A 20,156-nucleotide genomic window follows, 5' to 3' on the forward strand; every position below is an offset into this window, starting at 1 on the left:
AATATAATAGAATTTCGATAAATTATTGTAGAATATTGTTGTATAAATGTGTTATGTTATGGAAGCCATGAGATTTGAAATGTACGAATAATACGTGTCGAGGAAGTTATTAAAAATACCAAAAAGAGAATTCCTCGATAAAAAAGCATTATAGTTATTTATAAATCTATGTTTTAGAGTAACAACCGAACTATTGATATTGTGAGTAACGGCTATTATTGCATATCTGTTCTTGTTCGGGTGAGAAATGAAACAAAGCTTTAAACGAACCAAACGATTTTTAATTGTATTTAATGAACAGCTACGTTTGTACAACGAGAGAGAGAGAAATACAGGTTAAAAAAATAAATAATATTGAAAAAAACACAATTTTTAATTTCATTTATTAAAAAGTTATATTTAACGTTATTTTGAATTTGTAAGAAAAAACACAAAGAAAATCTTATTCGATGATAGCACGATAACACGAAACATCGTGGATTTCGACGTGATAACAATATTTCCTTAACGTATGGCTGTGTCGCTGTTAAAAGACGGAAGGACTTGCCGGAAACGTGGAACCGCGGTGATAAAATATTTTCGTTGTTAGGATTTTATTTTAAATAAAGATCCCGTGTTAAAATATCTGTGTACCTGATATGTTCTGTATTATTTGAATTTACTCTATGTCGTAAGCATATTGTTAATCACGCAGTATATTAAAGCGAAGCATTACTAGCATGAAAAATTATTTGATATATATCATAAGTGAACAAAAAATTCCTATTTGAAATATTTTTCATAAAATGGATTTAGCAACTTTGAATTTTTTTGTACTTATTGCTAGTTCTTCCTATAAGAGAAAATTAGGATAGGTTGTCAGGAAAGTTCCCAGCATATTTCAGTTCGGTTGATACATGTGTAACGACTCCTTTATAAAAATAGTATTTGTAGTTTATTATCACGGAGTCTGGTTTCGATCTACACGTGCACCCCGCTGTTTCGTGCCCCTGTCAAAAATCTTGACATCGTGTCCCGTCTGTCTGCATTTGAACTTCCTCAATTCACGTCGAATCTAACAGAGGTTCTCATTTAATCAATTTCCACATAATTTTGCTATTCTTCTTATTTTTTAGAAGCTTAGAACCAATTAAATAAACGAATTAAGAATTATAAACATATATCTGAAATTATTGCCATTTCGTCAGAAACCAAATGTAAAGAACGCACGCGTCTAAATAAAATGTTTATGACAATGAAAAAATTAGTTATGTTTTAAAAAGCACTTACATATCTACCGTCGAAGACTTCTCTTCTTACAAATGGACCTTTTTCATTTATTATTTCGACGCACCTATTCGTACTTAAGCCTTTTGGCTTTTAGAATCGACTTCAGACGCTGTAGTATTTCGTGAATAGACAGCACTGTTGAATTGAAATGGTGTATGGGCTCGTGGTACTATGCATAATGAGTTCATTCAGAACGCTCACCAGTGGTTGTCCGACATTACTATTAGAAACAGAATTTTGAAATTCTAAACAACTTCAAGTAAGTACATATATTTAAAAAAATGATCATTTACGTACGCATGTGAAAATTGTTTAGTGGAAATTGATGAAAATGCGTAAGCTTGATTCGTGATATAGAGGAAAGTATCTCAGTCTAATGGTGATTCATCATTAACAAAGAGTTTTTCAATGCAGAATTCACGACCTTTATCATTGATGCCTCGTGAAATTTATAAAACCTATTACTTTTATTGGACGAAGATTATGATTATCTGCAAATGCATATATATTAGTAAGCATTACGTACGGTCAGATTCTTAGTCTTTCCGGTCAGGATGTAAAGTATAATGTTACAATCGGTTGCCGTAAAGAAATCGTTAATTATACTTCGTAGGCAGTAAAATAACTTTCTTATAAGTATATGTGGAAACCATTGTAAATATTAACGTGGCCATTTTCGCTGTTGGTTATTTTATTCTGTTTCGTCCTAATATTTTTATCGTATTTATGTTATCGATATTTATATCTATATTTTATCGAATAATTGAAAAGTGCTAAATGGACACGGAAATTATAAAAATATTGGAACTGTACCGGTTTAACACGAGTTATAGACGAAATTTATCATTTTTTCAAATAATTGTTTATTAAATTTACTCGTAGTGTATGAATCGAATATTGTTATAATACACTATTATAGTATGTATTCAAGTAAAATAGTAAAATTTCTATATTAAAGCTTAAAAGCACCACTGTTCATTGAGTAGAAAAAATTTAATCAGTGTGAAAGTGTGAATGCATATAAGACGAGCCTGGTTTTGGATGCTTTATCGTAGATAGCTTATCGGTAATAAATATAGACGACGGAATTCCGGCGTTTTTAGACTAGCATTATCTATACATTTGCCTCAAATATTTGGAACACAAGTAAAAGATTGATAAGAAATAAATAATAAATTGATAAAAATCGATAATAAATGCAATTGAAAAATTTTTAATGGTTCAGACACATATTTACGATATATAATTTATCCTAGAGATATTTTCAGCGAAAAAGCCCTTTCGAATTAGTTACACAATTTCAATTCTATTCCCAAGAATATTTGCCAATGATGTAAAACCTAGCTAGTTTATAGACGCAAAAGCCTTCCTGTAATCATAAAACAACATGCTATGTAAATTGAAAATTATTTCCGAAAGGACGAAAGCGAAAATAACGAGATGAATTCGTTTTCTTCTCAAAGATAAAATATTGTCGTAACGATAGCGAAGGTTTAGGTAAAATGTCCATTGTATACACAGTCTGATTACACGAACCTTTCGCCCTAAGTTTAAAAGTTTAGTCTTCGTTGTCCTGAAAACGGCTATAAGAATACTGTTCTTCTCACGGTGCATTCCTTTACTAGCCAGGTTACGTGAACCGGTCCAATCGGGGTTGGTTATGCAAAACAGCTTCGGTTTGGAAGGTGAGGCGATTTTCTGGTATTTTCGTGTTACTTTGGAGAAAAGAACGAATTCGTATGGAATTTTCCTGACAAAGGAACGAAAGAAAAGCATTGCATTAAAATGTATAGATGTTTAGGAAGACGAAAGAAATAAAAAGAAGAATTAGTGGAATTAGTAGAATATTCTATAACAAAAAGGTATGGGACACGTGTCTAGCTTTAAGGTTTGGAAATAAATTCTATAGAATTTAATGTTAACGATTTATATTATACTTTCTTCAAGCTTTTATACTTTAAATGCGACAAGCCAAATCTTCCGTTTGTTATGGAAGAGCAATTTTAAAATTTGATACGCTGTTAATCAGTCCTAATATTATTTTTTACATCGTTTTGAGATTAAATTGTATTTTTGCTACACATTGGTTTAATTAAATTTTCTATGTAGATTAACAAATGTAGAAATAGAAAAAAGGTAATAATAAAAATTGGGATAAAAAGAACAAATATGTATTTCTCTTAGTTTTTGCGAATTAATGATTCTCGGATTTAGGATCGACAGGCCAACGAGAATTTTCCAAGTTCACTTTTAATCACAGGGTAGAGGACCAGGTGAAACTTATCGAGGGGATGAAAGGGACGCGGAGGGTAAGTTTTGTTTGTTGGACCGTTCCTTTCGATTGTTAAGCTCTGGCTTTGTGCCGAGTCCGCCAACAGCTGGCCTCCGGGGTGGTAAGTCGTCTTTATAGCTATCTTTTAACATCAATGGGGAGTTAAGTTGCATTGAAATTTTTCATGAGAAAGTCGACGCATAATTACGTTTACTACGCTTGATGGAACTCATGCTGTGGATAAAAAAGTACGATAAAATAATGATATAGTAATACTGCATTGTCCTAATTCTAGTAAAAATTATACGATTATTTCTTATCGTAGTATATAAAGTATAATCATAATAATCAAATATGAAATAATATTTTAATGTTATTAATGTTATTTTAATGTTACTTTAATGTTATTAAAATATTATTTCATATTTCATCTGTATATGGGTGTAGTTCATGCTCCATATATATTAATTGAATCCTAACAACTGATTACTGTTTAAAGGCTCAAATAAAATGATCGAGTAGTGCAACAATATATTAATTGAATATCTAAAATAATTCTCGATTGAGAACAAGCTTGAAAGAGTTTAAACAAATTGAAGTAATTTAATTTTCCGACTATTGAGTATCCAATGAAGAATCAATTAATTAATCTCCATCGAAAGTTCAATGATTTTTATACGATTCGTTCTTCAAATATCAAGTATATTACATACTTGTTTTCCAATTGAATTATTACATTTTCATCGGATAATCGGCTGATAACAATATAAATAAGTTATTACTCGACACTTTGCGCCAATAATGTCCAATCGATACACTAAATTAATGGAAGAATTAATGGCCCGTGCAGGAGGAAAAATGTGCAAACGTTGCCATTCATCGCCACCCTCTGGCAGCCGGTTGACCGCGTTAATTCCAGCGCGTGCTAATCGTGACACGACCACCGATCCTTCGACTATTTTCACCATCAGTCCGATCTCACTATAAGGAACAACCGTCAGTATGTGAAACGCGTGCCGCGAGGAACGAACCAACCGTAAAGCTTGGAACTTTAGAGATCGTGTTTTCAAACGAGTCGTTTACAGGGTGAAACTTTCAACGCATTAATAACAGTTAAAAAGCAAGACTTTAATAATTCAAGGAAATAATTCCCTTCCGATTTTTGTCACTGCATTTATGTTACATGTTTCTTCCTTTACGTTGAAGTAAATTGATTTATGGAAAAAGAGAAATGTGAATGTGACGTGACTCGTAGTTCTATGTGAAAAAGAATGCAATTGTGCTTCGATTAATTAAAGTAGGATTTAAAGTAGTAACTAATTATTATTTAATTATTCAATTACGGTAGTATTAGATATAGCAGAAGGATCTTAATTTCGAAAAATTAAACGTGGACTTTCGTTTTGTGGTTATCGAAGGACGGATTGTAATCGAGAAAAATGCTACTGAAGAATTGGTGATTCTGATTTGAGGTAAATGCCGAAGACTTATAAATATGTTGTCCCAATATTTGTTATGTTGAGACTCGTAATTTACGTAATCTTTTTCTTTAGACTATTTGTAAAAGGAAGTATATTCGTCAATAACATAAAAAAATATTTCTATCAAGGAAAATAGTTACTATTCAATACATACAATTTTTAATTTACATTTATATAGCAATTTTTCATTTGAGAGACGTAAAACATTTCTTAAATTTAAATAATTTTTTATCATTTATTTGTATAAACGAATAGGAAACAATTTATTTAAATATTGTTTGATCTGAATGTACGTTGTAGATGCTGGAAATAATTTTTATGTCTCATTTTTTCGCAGTTTACCTTTTCTAAACTGGATTTCTTACCTCCTCGCCGAAAAGATAGCCCAGATGTTATCTTTAATTTCTCAATGACGCATGTAAAGTTTTTCGTCTGTAACGTATAATATCAAAACATTATGAGCTTAGAATATACGGCTTGCTGGAAATAAGTCACAATGTCGTAGATGTTTGTATACAAGAAAGAAAAACTGTTCTATACTAAGATCGAAATGATAGCAATTTCTTTAAAAATGTTGAAGATTATGGCAAAAAGAAGAGTACTGGTCGACCGTCATCGTTATCCGATCGTGATAAGCGAGCAATTGTGGGTGTAGCTTTCAACTCGCAGTTAACAATGAAACAAATAATGGAAATATCTAGTGTTAGTGCTAGTGTTTCAGGTGTTCGTCAAGTTCTATTATCCTGCAAAAATATTAAGAGGGTAAAATTGAAAAAGAAACCTTCGTTAACAATTAAACACAAAGTAGAACGTTTACGCTTTGCAAAAGAAAGAGTGCATTGGAAAAAGAAATAGAGAAGGGTACTATTTCCAGACAAAAAAAGATTCAACTTAGATGGTCCTGATGGGTTCCAATATTATTTTCATGACATAAGAAAGGAGACAATATCAGCAATTCGACGACAAATGGGAGCAGGCAGCGTGATCGTTTGGACCGGCATCCGTTATTTCGGCAAAACAAGTATCAAGTTCATCATTGGGAGAATGAATAGTGTCCGATACATAAATTTAATCAAAGAACAAATAAATAATTATGCAGAACGCATTTCTGGGCCTGATTACATTTTGTAACAAGATAATGCATCTGTATACACATCAAGATTGGTTCAATCATATTTTAATGAAAATAATATATCTATTTTGCCGTGGCTTGCACGCTCCCCCGACCTTAATATTATTGAAAATTGCTAGGCAGAACTTATTCACGGCGTATACGCGAATGGAAAGCAGTATCAACACGTACAAGAATTAAAAAATGCAATTGTACGCAAATGGGGTACGTTAAGTCAAAATTATATCCAGAAACTATATAAATCGATACCAAATCGTACAATAGAAGTAATAGGAAATAAAGGGGAATGTACCCATTATTAAATAAGTATATATGTTTGATAAGTAATTATTGTTAGTTACAATTTATGTTGATTATTATTTTCTTATTGTACATGTGCTATTATTTCGTTCTTAAAATAAAACAATTTTTTTTGTTACACACTAAATCTCATAATATTTTTAATTATTTTCAATGAATCGCATATTCTGAGCTCATAATGTTTTGATATTGTACGTTACAGACGAAAAACTTTACACGCGTCATTAAGAAATTAAAGATAGTACACCTGGGCTATCTTTTTGGCGAAGAGTGTATATGTGTTGAGTGTTCAGAGTTTTGCTGCTATTCAAAGCGGAAGTACTGCAAAGTAAAGGAAGATGTGGTTTAAATCATATATGAAATTTCAATTATGAGGTGTAAATAATACTAAAGAAGATGAATGTAAAACGGATAGCAGAGCAAAATTAAAGAAATTGACTTCACCAGCATATATATTCATCAAGTAGAAGAGAGAAATTCATATCGCTATTATCTACCCTCGTGACGTTAAAGTTCTTTTTTTATAAAAAACTTCTCTAAATTTATGAATATCATTCCCTGTTTAGTTATTTACGTATTATCTTTTTACGTAATGTTCGTACGTAGTATTGATTTTTAAAAAAAGATCCACATTTATTTTATACAACTAAAACATTCTTGTTTTCCTTTAACACGAACAATCGAAATATTTAAATGATTCACTTTGTAATTTTACATTATTTTTTTATTTTCTTACATTATTTTTCTATTACACAATAATGTAGTCATCGTGTCATGTTCGTGAATCGGCGATGGCAACAGGAAAGAAATAAATTGAAACATTAAGTTTTACTATGACGTTTGAGGTACTACTTTTCTCATTATATATTTATAGCCATCTATACACAAAAAAAATTCTTGTAAAACAAAAATTTTATGGAAAGGAAGAATATCTGAAATTTCGTATTGATCATATCATATTAAATAAATAGGATCTTAAGAATGTCTTAAATTCTATACAAATTTGATTTCGAAGTTATTATTTTCTATCAGACAATATGCTAATTTTAGCAGACTATTAAGCGTACGCAATCTACGCAGACTTCTAAGGAAGCAATTTTAGCAGATTAGATAGAACACGTGAAATGTCTACTCGTAGGTAGTAATTTTTCCACCTCTGCATAATATAGTATGTCCATTCACAATTTTTACCTTTACATTGTATATGTTGAAGATCAAATTGAATGCGTTGTTTCATTAGCATAGAAATAACAGTGTTTATTATAGCTAATGAGAAAATTGAAAAGTTCCTGTATTTTATAATTTAAATACTCATTCTTTATATTAAATTTAGTTCTGACCCATTATAAACATATCTTTAAATTTCACATATAATCCCCTCCCCCCCCCCCAAAAAAGAAAAAAGTAAACGGAGAGAATGAATAATAAATAGATAGCGGACTTTTATGCATCTATGGAGAATTCGTAGATGCTGAGACGCATAGAATGTACATAATACACAGAAATATATAAAATATTCGATATAACACTCGTTATAATATTTAGTAGGTGAAACAAATCTGTACCTAGGTTCTAGCTTTTAGATGTGTTTATGAGAATATGAATTTGCATACGGATTTGCTGTCTAATAATAAAGTATGCGAAGCTTTACCATCGAAATAAAAAATAATAGAATGTGGAATATGCAAATCGGAAGAATTCCATTGCTATGAAAGAGAAATCGTTTGAAAGGTGCAGAATAAGGATCCGAGAATTCTCACGACACGACGCGACGGCCGGCATAGCTCGAGGAGTAGTATCATTTCGTTCGATTGTACTTGAACGATGCTTGTACTTAACAATGATCACCAAAGAGAGATTAATTAATTATGATTCCTTGGCGGCAGTGGTGCTCGAGTGAAAGAGGCAAGGGTTCGGAGAATGGAATACGAAACAGCCGAAAAAAGGCAGCGGCGGAGGAAGCGAGAGAGTTAAATGAAAGAAGTGGTAGATAAGGAGACCTCGTGTATTCCTCGTGTAAAAGGGGAGTAATACGTCGACCAAGTTGGTCAGTCGACGAATGTTCGTTGTGCCAGCTAGACTACAAGACTCAACAAGTGTTCTTGTCTCGAAGAATTGCCGGAAAATTGCAGTAAATTATAATTGTACAAGGTTCTTTTTATGGACAAAGTGTGCTTTAGAATTTCATAAGATAATATCAATACTATATATGACAAATAGTTTCCTTTTTTGTTAATTCTAAACGACAGTTGTTTTTACTTAGATATTTTTGTGAACAATTAATGAAGATGATATAAATAGTCGAGTTACGATTGGTTGAGCAAATGAAGGTTATAGAATTAGGATAACATGTTATCGCGTACGTCGAAGCTGTTTTGGTAGTGAAGGATGGAATAGTGAAATAGTGTGCTACTGAACAACAGGCATTTGAACTGAATGCGACCCTTTGTGAAGCGTTATCGATAGTGATTTGATATAAAAAGGGAAGGAAGGAGTGAGAAATTCAAACTACATAGATGGCTGAAAATATTCTAAAATAGCTATCTTCGAGCGATTATCTTTTCAATCACGATTGGATTTGCTTAATCAAGCTAGAATCGTGAAAGCGATGATGCCGAACGAAGGAATTGACAGGTCGCTATTACGATATTAATTCATTTAAAAATACTTAATTCTGAATTTGTAAGACTATTAGGACAAATTAAAAATTAAGAACGATTCAAGATTTTCAATACGTTCACCGACTGCTTTTCAAGATTACGAAAGTGTTTCTCAAGACCAAGAAGAAAGTGATTATCGACGAATACGAACGTATCGTATCAGAGGAAACGCGTCGACAGTATTTCCGAGAAAGCGGCGAAAATCAATTATTTTCAATAAGACAAGGTCGAAGTTCATCGGACTTTGATAGTTCAGAGTAGAAGGCGGCTGTCGCAACAAGTTGAAATCCCGCCTGAGAGACGAAAGGGCTATAAGAGGAAATTCTTTCCTCGAGGTCAACGTCTAAAGGATTCTCTCGTCCCGTTTTTTTGACGTCGCCACAGAGATGGCAAGAAAATCGACGAACGATACGAATAGAACGAGTTAACGAAGCTGCTAACTAACGAGCAAAAAGAAGACGAAACGCGCAGAGAGAATCATATTTGAATGGTTTGCCTCGGATAAGGAACCCTCGTGCGTTTTATCGTTCCAGACACTGTCGAGGGTCGTCGGAGCAACGACTGTATCGTCGAATGCATATGCAAATCGAGAGTGGCACTTGTGTGTCGTTCGAATAATAAGAGATGTTGTGGCTAATCGGGTCGTTGGATTTTCAGATTTCGTTTTTCGTTTCCGAATTGCTGGATAAAGGGATCTTATCCGTGGAAACGTAACGCTAGTATGTTTTAAATCAATGAAACTAATTTGTTTTCTGATACCGTATGGATCTTTTTAATTCGTGTGTAAAGATAAGGAAAGGATTGATGTTGTAACGAAGGAATGTTTTGGAGTTATGAAAAGTGCTATTCGCTGGAAAATGATTCGATCAAAAATTTATTGTTATTGATCTTGATTAATAAATGGAGATTTTCTATTAATTATGGATAATAAATTTAATCATAGTACGTCGTTGCTTCTGTTTTAGAGGTACTTTTTATGGAGTCAATGGAAACCATTGGAAAATTCTTGACAAAAATTTCGAAGTACATAATTGGATTATGAATTTTAAAGAGAAGAGAATCGAGACCTTGTGATTTTACGTGAAGATACGATGACTAATATCGATACCGACACGTAAGTACGATACATACTTAACTCAAATCTAAAAAATTACTTAGAATTTTATATATTCGTATACGTTGTATAAAACGGTCAGAGTATATTGTAAATATCTTGCCATTATTAAGCTCAAGTGTTCTTTAATGACATCATTTCCTTTTTTTAAAGCGTGTTCGTTCCGTCTTGCATTTCACTTATTGAAAACATGTCACAACGAAGGAGCATATGAACGCGATACAAAATGGACGATTCTCTAACAAACGGCACAATTTTTGATCTCGTATCCGGAGATGAGAGCCTCAAGCATTTTCCACGATCAGTTACTATCGCAGCTGCGATTTGTGCGATAATTTTTAGCATCGTCGGAGTTGCGGGTAAAATCCAGTTTCTTCAACTTTACGCTTGTAATATGTATGATTATGAATGAGATTCTTTAAAAATTACCTTATCGTAATTGCGTACACATTACTCTTTGTCACAAACTATAAATAGAAAAGCTGCAACAAAATTACAAAATTAATTAATCAAATATGGAAGATACAGAAAATTAAGTCATTCATAAGTTTATGAAATACGACTTAGAGCAAAGATTAAATTTGATCATAACGCTGGTAAAAATTTGAAAAATTTATTTTAAAGATTCTATTGTTGGAAGAAGTTCCAGAAATATTTGTTATAGTATACGAAGAAAATAGCCTACAGATGTAAGTTCATAATGGATAAACCCTTAATTGGACGTTTAAATTCTATGGTTAAGTTCTCGTTGACCCATGGGTGGCATTTCTCGGTTTATGACTTATTAACGCCCCTAATTTATGCCAGAGAGTGTCAAGAATTAGACCGATTAATATCTCCTTTTTCAATTGTTCACTTGCTTCTGCACTCTCTGTATGGTGGCAATGTTTCAGTTGCAATCACGAGAATTATTTTGAAGAAATACTTTCAGAAATTCGTTGTTAAATTTCTCTGTATATCCTTTTAAACACAATACTATTCACATGTTTGAGAATGACAGAGCGTTGAACTAAAATTCGAATAATTAATCATTTATCTATGAATGAAATTCTTAAAAATGAATACTTATATCTTCCACTTTACCCTTTTTACATTTCTTAAACATTTTCTTACATTTCAGGTAATTTGGTAACGGTGATAGCACTGTTAAAATATACAAGGCTGAGACGGCATGCTACGACCGCATTTGTGATAAGTCTTAGTATTTCAGACTTGATTTTCTCTGCCGTAAATTTACCATTAACTGCGAGCAGATATTTGAACGAGGCGTGGGTACTGGGTGAAACCCTATGCAAAATATTTCCCCTCTTCTTTTATGGGAATGTAGCAGTGTCTCTGCTCAGTATGGTGGCGATTACGATCAATCGGTTTGTATAAAATAGCTTTAATCATATTCGTTATAGACTTAGAGCATATTAAGAATTATTCTATTATTTCTAATACTTTGGCGTATAACGAGACACCTGGTCTCGACAAAGTGTTTGGTTCAGTTTATTTTGAGATATGCTGACGAATTACACTATTGATTTTACAAAGTCAGCATACTTCTATGGAACTTAATCGTTTATTGCTCATCTGAATAGGATCAAATGTACGCATGATAAATCCAATACCAACAGCTGCTCCTGATATTGTATTAAATTATCGGCCTCATTGAATTTGCATCGATACCTTTATTAAAAAATTACAACTATTCGTTGAAAAAATGTTTTAAAGATTAACAAGTCTGTCTACTGATATTTTTTTCAAAATAATGTTTCGCATCTACTATAATATAAAATTCATCATATTTCTTCTAAACCATGGAAACGTATCGTAGTAGAGAATAAAGTTCTAAATTCGTAAGTAATTATGAAACTAAAGGAACGATACTATTAAGAATTGAGATGAAAAGTGAAATGAAAATCAAAATGTTCACTTACATCACTGTGATTTTTAGTCCGCCAAATTATGAACAGATATTAACTGCATTAACATCGATATTTTTTTTCTATAAATATAAGGGACTTTAGTATATTGCCAAAGTGTTAGAATAAATCTGCTTCTAATAACAATTACAATAGCTCAAATAAATAAACAATAAATTATTCGGAAAGGAACTCTAAATGTAAAACTGATTAATCGATATATTTCAGGTATATACTGATCTCGAGATCAGAGATATACGCTCAATTATACACCACGCAACGGATTATTTTAATGCTGATCGCCATTTGGACGCTGAGTTTCTCCCTACTTTTGCCGCCATTACTCGGTTTTTGGGGGACACTCGGCTTAGAACCATCTACATTTTCCTGTACGATTCTAAAGAAGAATGGTGCGAGTCCAAAGAAATTCTTGTTCGTTCTAGGATTTGTCGTGCCTTGCGTGGTAATAAGCGTATCTTATCTTTGCATTTATTGGCGTGTAAGAAAGAGCAGAAAGAATCTGGAGGCTCATACTGGAGCCTCCAGGAGGAAAACTGGAGGATTTCAACGAAGAGAGGATTCCAGAGTGACCAAATTGATGTTGACCATATTTTTGTGTTTCCTTTTGTGTTTCATGCCATTGATGCTGGTCAACGTGATCGATGACAAAATAAAAGTCCCGGTTTTTCATGTGATAGGTTCTGTACTTGCGTGGGCCTCCTCTGTAATTAATCCTTTCATCTATGCTGGCACTAACAAGCTGTACAGAGAAGCCTATAAGCAAGTTTTGTGTCCAGTTTCTAGCAAACTACCGACTACTGGACCGAAACCGACGCATTCGCATTCGAGTAAAGTATCGTCACCTCAAGCCACTTAAAATTCAATAACTTTATATTCCAATCGACGGTTTATTGTTGTTTGAAAGACCTTTTTTTATCTACTTGGGTACTAATAAATATCACGACATAGGTATATTGAAAATTATTCGAAATTTGCGTAATAAAAATATTCTAAAGGTATTTTCGTGACATCTAAATTATCTAAAATGGTTAATGATAGAAGCGAAACAAGTGGAAGATGTTTAAAAATTTTAGAGTAGATAGTAAGAGTAGTAGAATAAGTACTTTGACCAAAGTTGTATATTTTATTAAAAAAGAAGTTTATGTATTAATTATCTATAGTGAAACTTCTCTCGATTAATTTATAATCTTTTGAGGAATGCGGATAAACAAATCCTTGCGAGGAGCAATAAGTGTACGTAATTATTACAAATAATTCAGCTTAGTTTTAGTTCATTGGGCATTTATTAGGATAAATTTAAATAATGATTTTTGTAACTTCACTTCATATTGCAAACAATTGAAACTGTACATTAATATTAATATTGCTTCTTTATGCTTATATTAATAACAAAAGTAACACATAAAGATTGAAAAACATAATACAAGTATTATACTTGCTAGATTAATTGTTGCGAAACTAATTAGCTTAGTAACGTTAAATTATAGTTTTTTCATTTACAAGATTTCTGTGTACGCGATACTGAATAGCACATGTACAAAGCATAAAATCTCACACTAATATTATGTGTAAATATATTATAGGAAATAAGTTATGATAAATAATAATACTACTTAGAATGAAATACGTTACGTGTCGTATTTTCTAGTTATAACAATTTCTGTAAAGTCTGATCTATGAAATAAAGCAAAAACCAATAAATTTTATATATACATATTAAGTAATGTAGAAATTACAATATTATAATACTTTCTCTGCTTCTTGTTCGATTTTAAAGTTTAATAATAAAACTTTGTATAATTCCAGTTTATCTCATTTTATCAATCGATAATGATTTATTATTTTTAGATGATGTCTACACGAAAAACTAGATATACCATAGGTGTATTACCTAATAAATCTTATTATCCTACTCTACTATTTTCTGTCATTTCCAACATTACCGATTGAGCGCAGAATGAGATTCAACCATCGACAGAGTACAGAACCTTAGATGTTCAAGTCCATTTCTGGTGATTAGAATTAAAGTTGAATAAAAACAAAAGTTGAAATTAAAGTTGAAAAAAAAAAGTTGAATAAAGTTAAAAAAAAAATCGCGCTCGCAACCAATCAGATCGTATCATTTGCTATATAATTTAAAATTGCATCACCTGTAACGAAAATAGTAATTAAATATCAAATAATATCGATTGCACAGGTCTCACCACGTGGAGGTTGCTGCGTATAGAGACCCACTTTAACCACATTTTACCCATATGCTTTTCGCGTACGAGAATTTACCCACCTAAGATATAAATTTGTAAATAAATTCTCAATTATAAGCAACTTTTAATATCACACTCTCAGTTCAAAACTCAATAACCGATCCTTATACAGGTTGTGTAGAAATGAAATGTAAAAACCATCGTAGCGTAATTCTATACCTCTGGATTGATAGAAATTGGTAAAAAAAGTTCGTGTAAAATTGACTTTGAGCATGATTTTCAAGGTCAGCATTTTTTTATTGCAGTGTATTCTATTTATCAGGGAAAAGAATGTTAAAGTTTTAATAATTTTTAAATGACTTTATTCACAATGTGTTTACATTCTGCAGTCAGAACGTAGATTTATTTGCATGTAGATATTATCGCCCTAGATCCGCCATGTGAGGAACAGGTTTGCGTCTTATCCACACATTTTGTTTAAAAATTGTCGTACCGATCGGCTATAGTGAGATGAAGTCGTGTACCAGAGTGCATACAATGGATGAAATGTCAACTCTGGCGTGGTATAATTTCGCATAATTCAGTTAAAAGGTATGAGTGTAAAAGTCACAAATATATTGCACTTGTAATTGATGTAAGTAAAAAGATACAGCCAATAATATAATATCCAATAATTCCTGCCCATACGTTTATGGCGAATCGTTCGTGGTTAAATCCATCAAACATTGCATATAAATTTCTTTAAGTTCAAATCCAAGCAGTTCGTAAACTTTCATCCGTAAATAATACGCGTTAATAATAATAATACGTTATAAAAAGTGCAGAATCCATTGCAACTTATGTAGCACTCAATAGCAAAATCTTCGTCGAATGCATAGTTATTTGTATACAATACTAATTCCTGATCACCTAGTTGTTAACTTAGCCGCTGAAAATCGTATTGTCACGGAATATCTTGTGAACGCAAAGATCTCCCATTATTCCCATATTCTGATATTCTTGATTTCATGAATCTATGATTTCTTGTTGCTTTGTAAATAGCATGCTACTTTCTTATTAAATGTGAATATAAATGTAAATACATTGTGAATAAAGCCAGTTTGAAAATTATTAAAACTGTAACATTTTCTTCCAGAAAACGAAGTCATTTATGACCTATGGTTGGTTTAATACTTTTGTTCTTTGTGATGAGTAGAATACGTTGCAATGAAACGATTTTCACTTTTCAGTTAGTGATACTATATGCTTTGTCTTCCGCTCGGCACGACGCAACCGCTTTATACGTATGCGATTGTTAGTCGCCAGCATTAAGTATCACTGTCGCCGTCGCCGCATATTTTGCCAAACTATTTGGCTTTAATATTAGAAACAAAACATGATTGCACTTTCTAATATCATTTGGAACACAAATTTTTCTAATGTATACCATTTTATTCGGGAAAGTCCACAAAATGTTTTCGTTTCAATAGCAATTGAATAGGAGCTACAGTAAAAGCACAAAACATTTTCAAACTTGAAAATTTGCAATTTGGAAAAATCTGTATTCAACTCACAAATATTTAGAAGCATCGTGTATCAAAGGTTACAAAATCGGAAAAAAAATTCAAATTTGTTTATCAGTGTTATTTGAATCTATAATAATCATAGACTTTTCGGGATCTTTTTACAATCTATATCCAAGCAAAGTCCTACCAAAATGTAAGTCTACAAGATATTAAACTCTTTCATTACTACTAGCTATCGTTACATATCTATCCCTTAACTCATATAGTTTGCAGTACACTGCAGAACACTTTCCATGCATACTTGTCTGTAGCTTCTCTTTGATAACTGAAAATAGGCATCGTCTAAGAAACAGTTATTATTTCGTTGATTCTACGTATTCGAAGTACACGTTGTATTTTTACGAAGCAGTAAAATAATTACACTCATCGACGAATCTTGATTACATGGTATACAAGCTGCGCGTTATTTATCGCGCATTATTAATGTCCCGTTTGATGGAATACGAAGAAAAGTACGGTACCATTCTAAACTGATAGTAACATTGAACATCATCAACCGATAATACTTTATATTTTGCAAGTATCGATCGAAATCATATTCGATCATTAATCAAAGTATTAAAAAATACAGCAAGCTTTTATGGTACAAGTACCTATTTGTGCATGTGTGTATGTACTTTGATTGCAAAGTACCGTTCGCATTACATTCTTACCCTTCGTGAATTACTGGTCTCCACCTGAAAAATAATAGAATACTTAGACGATAAAGCTAGAATAGAACACCTAGTGTACCGTACTAACGTCTTTTTAATATACACGTAGTCGACGTAAAAACAAGATGGGAAAACGAGTTGCACAGTTAGAGAGAGCGATTTTCTTCACGAAACTCAGCGTCGCTTTGACGTGTTCCTGGCCGCCTTCTCCTTTGATAACTAAAAATCGACTTCTGTTATTTAATGCATTATGGTGCACGGCGTTTGCTAGTTCTGTGGCGTTATTCTTACCATTGTTGGCCGCGATTTACAAGTACTACAAAAGTCCTATTATTCTTGGAAAAACAGTGAGTCTTGCCTCGGCTGTTGCTCAAGTGGTAATCAAAATGATAATATGCCGTTTGCAGCAGAGACGTTTTCAAGTAAGTCGATTATTCTTTTTCGGATAAAGCACAAATAAAATTTTTTATTTTCCGTAGCTGCTTGAGTATGACATTCCTGTGTATTTATATTCTTTGAATTTTATTTTACTCACGTATCGCCATATCATTCTATTTTATTATCTATTCGTAGCAGTTATTGCTTTCCAACTTTCAAATCAAAGTAAGAGAAATGTAATCATGTAATCGTAATTCTTAATAATATACAATGATATATAATAATAATAAATAGAGGACCGATTAAAATATTTTAATTAAGCGTTGTCGGTAAAATAATTTCAGATGTTGTACTTCGATATGGAAAATTTCTGCAAGCACGCCACAAAAACGGAAAGAATGGTCCTGGAGCGATACGTGGATAAATATAAATATTTCCATTGCATTTACATACTATGGTCTTTCATAACCACGGCTTTCGTCATATGTGGCCCATTATACTCGTCTCAAACGTTTCCCACGCATGCGATATATCCGTTTTCAACGAAGCACCAACCATATAATAGTCTAATTTTCTTCCATCAATCGTTGGTTGGTTTCCAAGCATCGTCAGGTATGGGCATCGATACTCAAGTTGCTCTTCTTTTACGATACGCAACTGCCAGGTTCGAGCTTTTAGGAATCCAATTACGCAACGCGAAGACCAACAGTGAGCTCAATGTCTGCATACAGAAACATATTGAACTTTTAAGGTATAATATTACAAACTATTTTACGTTGAAATGACTGTCAAATATAATACTATACGATGCGTCTGTTACGCGTTAGAATAATCATTCAACTATATCTATAAAGCCCCGTTTAGATTAGTCAAGTTACTCGAATTTGAGCAAGTAACTTGATCTTCAATTCGAGTTACTTGATTTTCATGTACTTTGTAATTATTAAGACCAAGTTATTTGACCAGTATTTACTTTTTGTCAGTAGCACAGTTTTTGTGTTAATTAAAAATATTGTGTGTAATAATACATAATTTGCACAACTTCGATGTACATATTTAGGTATACGAAAGAAATCCGCCTATCTATCAAGTATCTAGTTCTAGCGACAATCGCAACAACTACTATCGCCGTGATTTTTGGTAGCTTAAACTTAATCGCAGTAAGTAAACGTTTCTTACTTTAAGTACGAAAGTTGAATATATAAATGATGGCTTCGAAATTTTATATAGAACCAACCGTTAATTTTGAAAACTCTATACGCTATCGTAGTGTTCAGTGCCAGCGTGGAACTTTTCATGTACGCTTGGCCAGCCGATGGAATGATGCGTATGGTAATGAAATAATCATAGTGCATATTTCAATTAACAGCGTGAAACGATGAATTTCATTTTATCGTAGAGTGCGAGAGCTGCTACAAGCGTTTACGACACGGCTTGGTATAAGAGAGATATCAGCGTGCAAAGGAAAGTATTCCGCATTATTTTGAGGTCTCAAAAACTTGAAACTATCGGGATCAGCGGTGTTGTACCGCAACTTTCGCTGTCTCATTACGCGAAGGTAGTATGTTTGTTGTATTCTTGCATTCATGATTAGGTACTAATTATTTTCTTATCTTTTCTAGTATCTATATACATCTTTATCGTACTTTAACGCACTGCGTATTATGGTCGGAGATCCATCTTCACTTTAAGCTCTATGGAGGAAAATATATTACGAAAGATATCCATAGAAGTAATCGCAAATTGTATCTATGAGAATCTTCATGAAAATTTGTTTTTCATGTAAACAATATACATATATGAAGAAGTTATGTGACGTACAAAGATTCAGATGGCCAATTTACTGCAGCAATGGAGTTTCCTTCTTTTATTTTCTACAAACATGATTATGTTACTGTTGAGAAACGTTAAGTTGGTATGATCCTACAAGCTAAGTTGGTACGACTCCTAACGACGCTCTTTTGTCTTAGGAGTCGACCACGTGTTAATTATCTAAATGCATCCGGTGTGTTCAGACGTTTTGTACGAGGTGGTGAAATATAGAAAGTAAAATTCGATCTGAGTGAATCCATTAAATATTAACCCCAGACCTATATTTAATAACAGTTACCACGATGTTCGGGCTCGTTGTCTTTTGGAATTAAGCTTTCTTGTAGATTCAATTCTCTGTAGAGTCGATACTCAATGCTCGAATTCAACAAATATATATAATGTGCCGTAACTAGGCATTTATAGAATAATTTCAAACATGTATCTTAAATGTGTGTGTAATATTTCATTTGCATTATGATAATGGTGTGTTTAGTCTTAGACTTTTAGATATTAGACCAACCGGGCGAATGTTCACTATTCTGCAACTCTAGAAAAATTTGATAAAATGAAAGTGCGGTCGTTTAAACGAAACGGCTGTAACCGAAACTGTCATTTAAACATAATCAAACATGTGTACCAGGTATGTAAATATGAAACCGGAATTTTTGTATAGAAAATACACGTTTATTGTATGAGAATGATTAAAAATATTTTATTCGAAGTATTGCCCATCGCTAGCTGTACATTTTTCCCACCTGTCTGGCAATTGGTGGATGCCACGCCAAAAAAACTGTCGCTCTTTTGAGGCAAACCAGTCATCGAGCCATTTTCGTACATTTTCGTAAGAAGTGAAGTGCTAGTCAGAAAGTGCGTGTCCCATCGATGCAAATAAATAGTAATCGGATGGAGCCAAGTCTGGTGAGTAAGCCGCGTGCGAAAATATTTCCCAACTGAACGCTTCAATCGTTTCCTTGACCGGTTTTGCTGTATGTGATGGTGCATTATCATGAAGCAAAATTGCTGTGTTGCCTTTTTTGATATTCTGGTCGTTTTTCACGCAAAGCTTGATTCAAATCGATCATTTGTTGTCGGTAGCGCTCAGTATTAACGTTTTCGCCAGGTTTTAACAGCTCGGTGGTCTTTTTCGGTGGTCTTTCACGTTCTTCGTTCCTCACGTCAAAATTGCCACTTCTGAATTTTTTAAACCACTCAGAGCACTGTGATTTACCAAGAGTATGCTCACCGTAAGTTTCGACAAGCATTCGATGCGATTTTGCAGCAGTTTTCTTAGTAACAGAAAATCAATGCTGTCCGCAAATCGTAGTTTTCAGGCACAAAATTTGACATGTTCAACGCTATTATAAACTATGCTGTTGTATGAAACTTGT

At 32.8% G+C, this 20,156-nt stretch overlaps 2 protein-coding genes and 1 long non-coding RNA gene across 7 annotated transcripts; 2 read left to right on the plus strand and 1 right to left on the minus strand.

Moving 5' to 3' along the window:
* Positions 1-43: 43 nt before the first annotated feature.
* LOC138181243 (uncharacterized) lies at positions 44-5,503 on the minus strand. 5 transcript variants are annotated; one of them, XR_011173470.1, is made up of 5 exons: positions 5,365-5,474; positions 2,806-3,019; positions 1,567-1,760; positions 1,270-1,489; positions 44-1,054 (listed from the first exon to the last, which is right to left on the minus strand). It is a non-coding gene; the product is annotated as an uncharacterized LOC138181243 (long non-coding RNA). The 5 variants fall into 5 exon arrangements; XR_011173471.1 differs by lacking the exon at positions 2,806-3,019 and having other exon boundaries at positions 5,365-5,503; XR_011173472.1 differs by lacking the exons at positions 2,806-3,019; positions 5,365-5,474 and adding an exon at positions 4,324-4,440.
* Positions 5,504-10,104: 4,601 nt separating this feature from the next.
* Positions 10,105-13,880, plus strand: Tre1 (Trapped in endoderm 1). The gene is made up of 4 exons (XM_069114910.1): positions 10,105-10,228; positions 10,382-10,587; positions 11,349-11,595; positions 12,364-13,880. The coding sequence occupies exons 2-4, from the start codon at positions 10,455-10,457 to the stop codon at positions 13,010-13,012; spliced, it is 1,029 nt and encodes a 342-aa protein (XP_068971011.1). The 5' UTR covers positions 10,105-10,228; positions 10,382-10,454; the 3' UTR covers positions 13,013-13,880.
* A 2,823-nt stretch (positions 13,881-16,703) lies between these two features.
* Positions 16,704-19,045, plus strand: LOC138181250 (odorant receptor 13a). The gene is made up of 6 exons (XM_069115962.1): positions 16,704-17,000; positions 17,301-17,707; positions 18,017-18,116; positions 18,187-18,288; positions 18,356-18,514; positions 18,579-19,045. Exons 1-6 carry the CDS (start codon positions 16,704-16,706, stop codon positions 18,645-18,647), a joined length of 1,134 nt encoding a protein of 377 aa, XP_068972063.1. The 3' UTR covers positions 18,648-19,045.
* Positions 19,046-20,156: the final 1,111 nt, after the last annotated feature.

Source organism: Bombus flavifrons, chromosome 6, assembly GCF_040668555.2.
Source record: "Bombus flavifrons isolate JBK064 chromosome 6, iyBomFlav1_principal, whole genome shotgun sequence".
Lineage (NCBI taxonomy): Eukaryota > Metazoa > Arthropoda > Insecta > Hymenoptera > Apidae > Bombus > Bombus flavifrons.

What these genes read in the sequence shown, in the direction of transcription:
- LOC138181250 (XM_069115962.1), top strand. Translation starts at nt 16,704, where the DNA reads ATGGGAAAACGAGTTGCACAGTTAGAGAGAGCGATTTTCTTCACGAAA. An exon ending in AAACATATTGAACTTTTAAG is followed by an intron (nt 17,708 to 18,016) that starts GTATAATATTAC and finishes GTACATATTTAG; the next exon opens with GTATACGAAAGAAATCCGCC. An exon ending in CGCTGTCTCATTACGCGAAG is followed by an intron (nt 18,515 to 18,578) that starts GTAGTATGTTTG and finishes TATCTTTTCTAG; the next exon opens with TATCTATATACATCTTTATC.
- Tre1 (XM_069114910.1), top strand. Translation starts at nt 10,455, where the DNA reads ATGGACGATTCTCTAACAAACGGCACAATTTTTGATCTCGTATCCGGA. An exon ending in TAGCATCGTCGGAGTTGCGG is followed by an intron (nt 10,588 to 11,348) that starts GTAAAATCCAGT and finishes CTTACATTTCAG; the next exon opens with GTAATTTGGTAACGGTGATA. An exon ending in GTGGCGATTACGATCAATCG is followed by an intron (nt 11,596 to 12,363) that starts GTTTGTATAAAA and finishes GATATATTTCAG; the next exon opens with GTATATACTGATCTCGAGAT.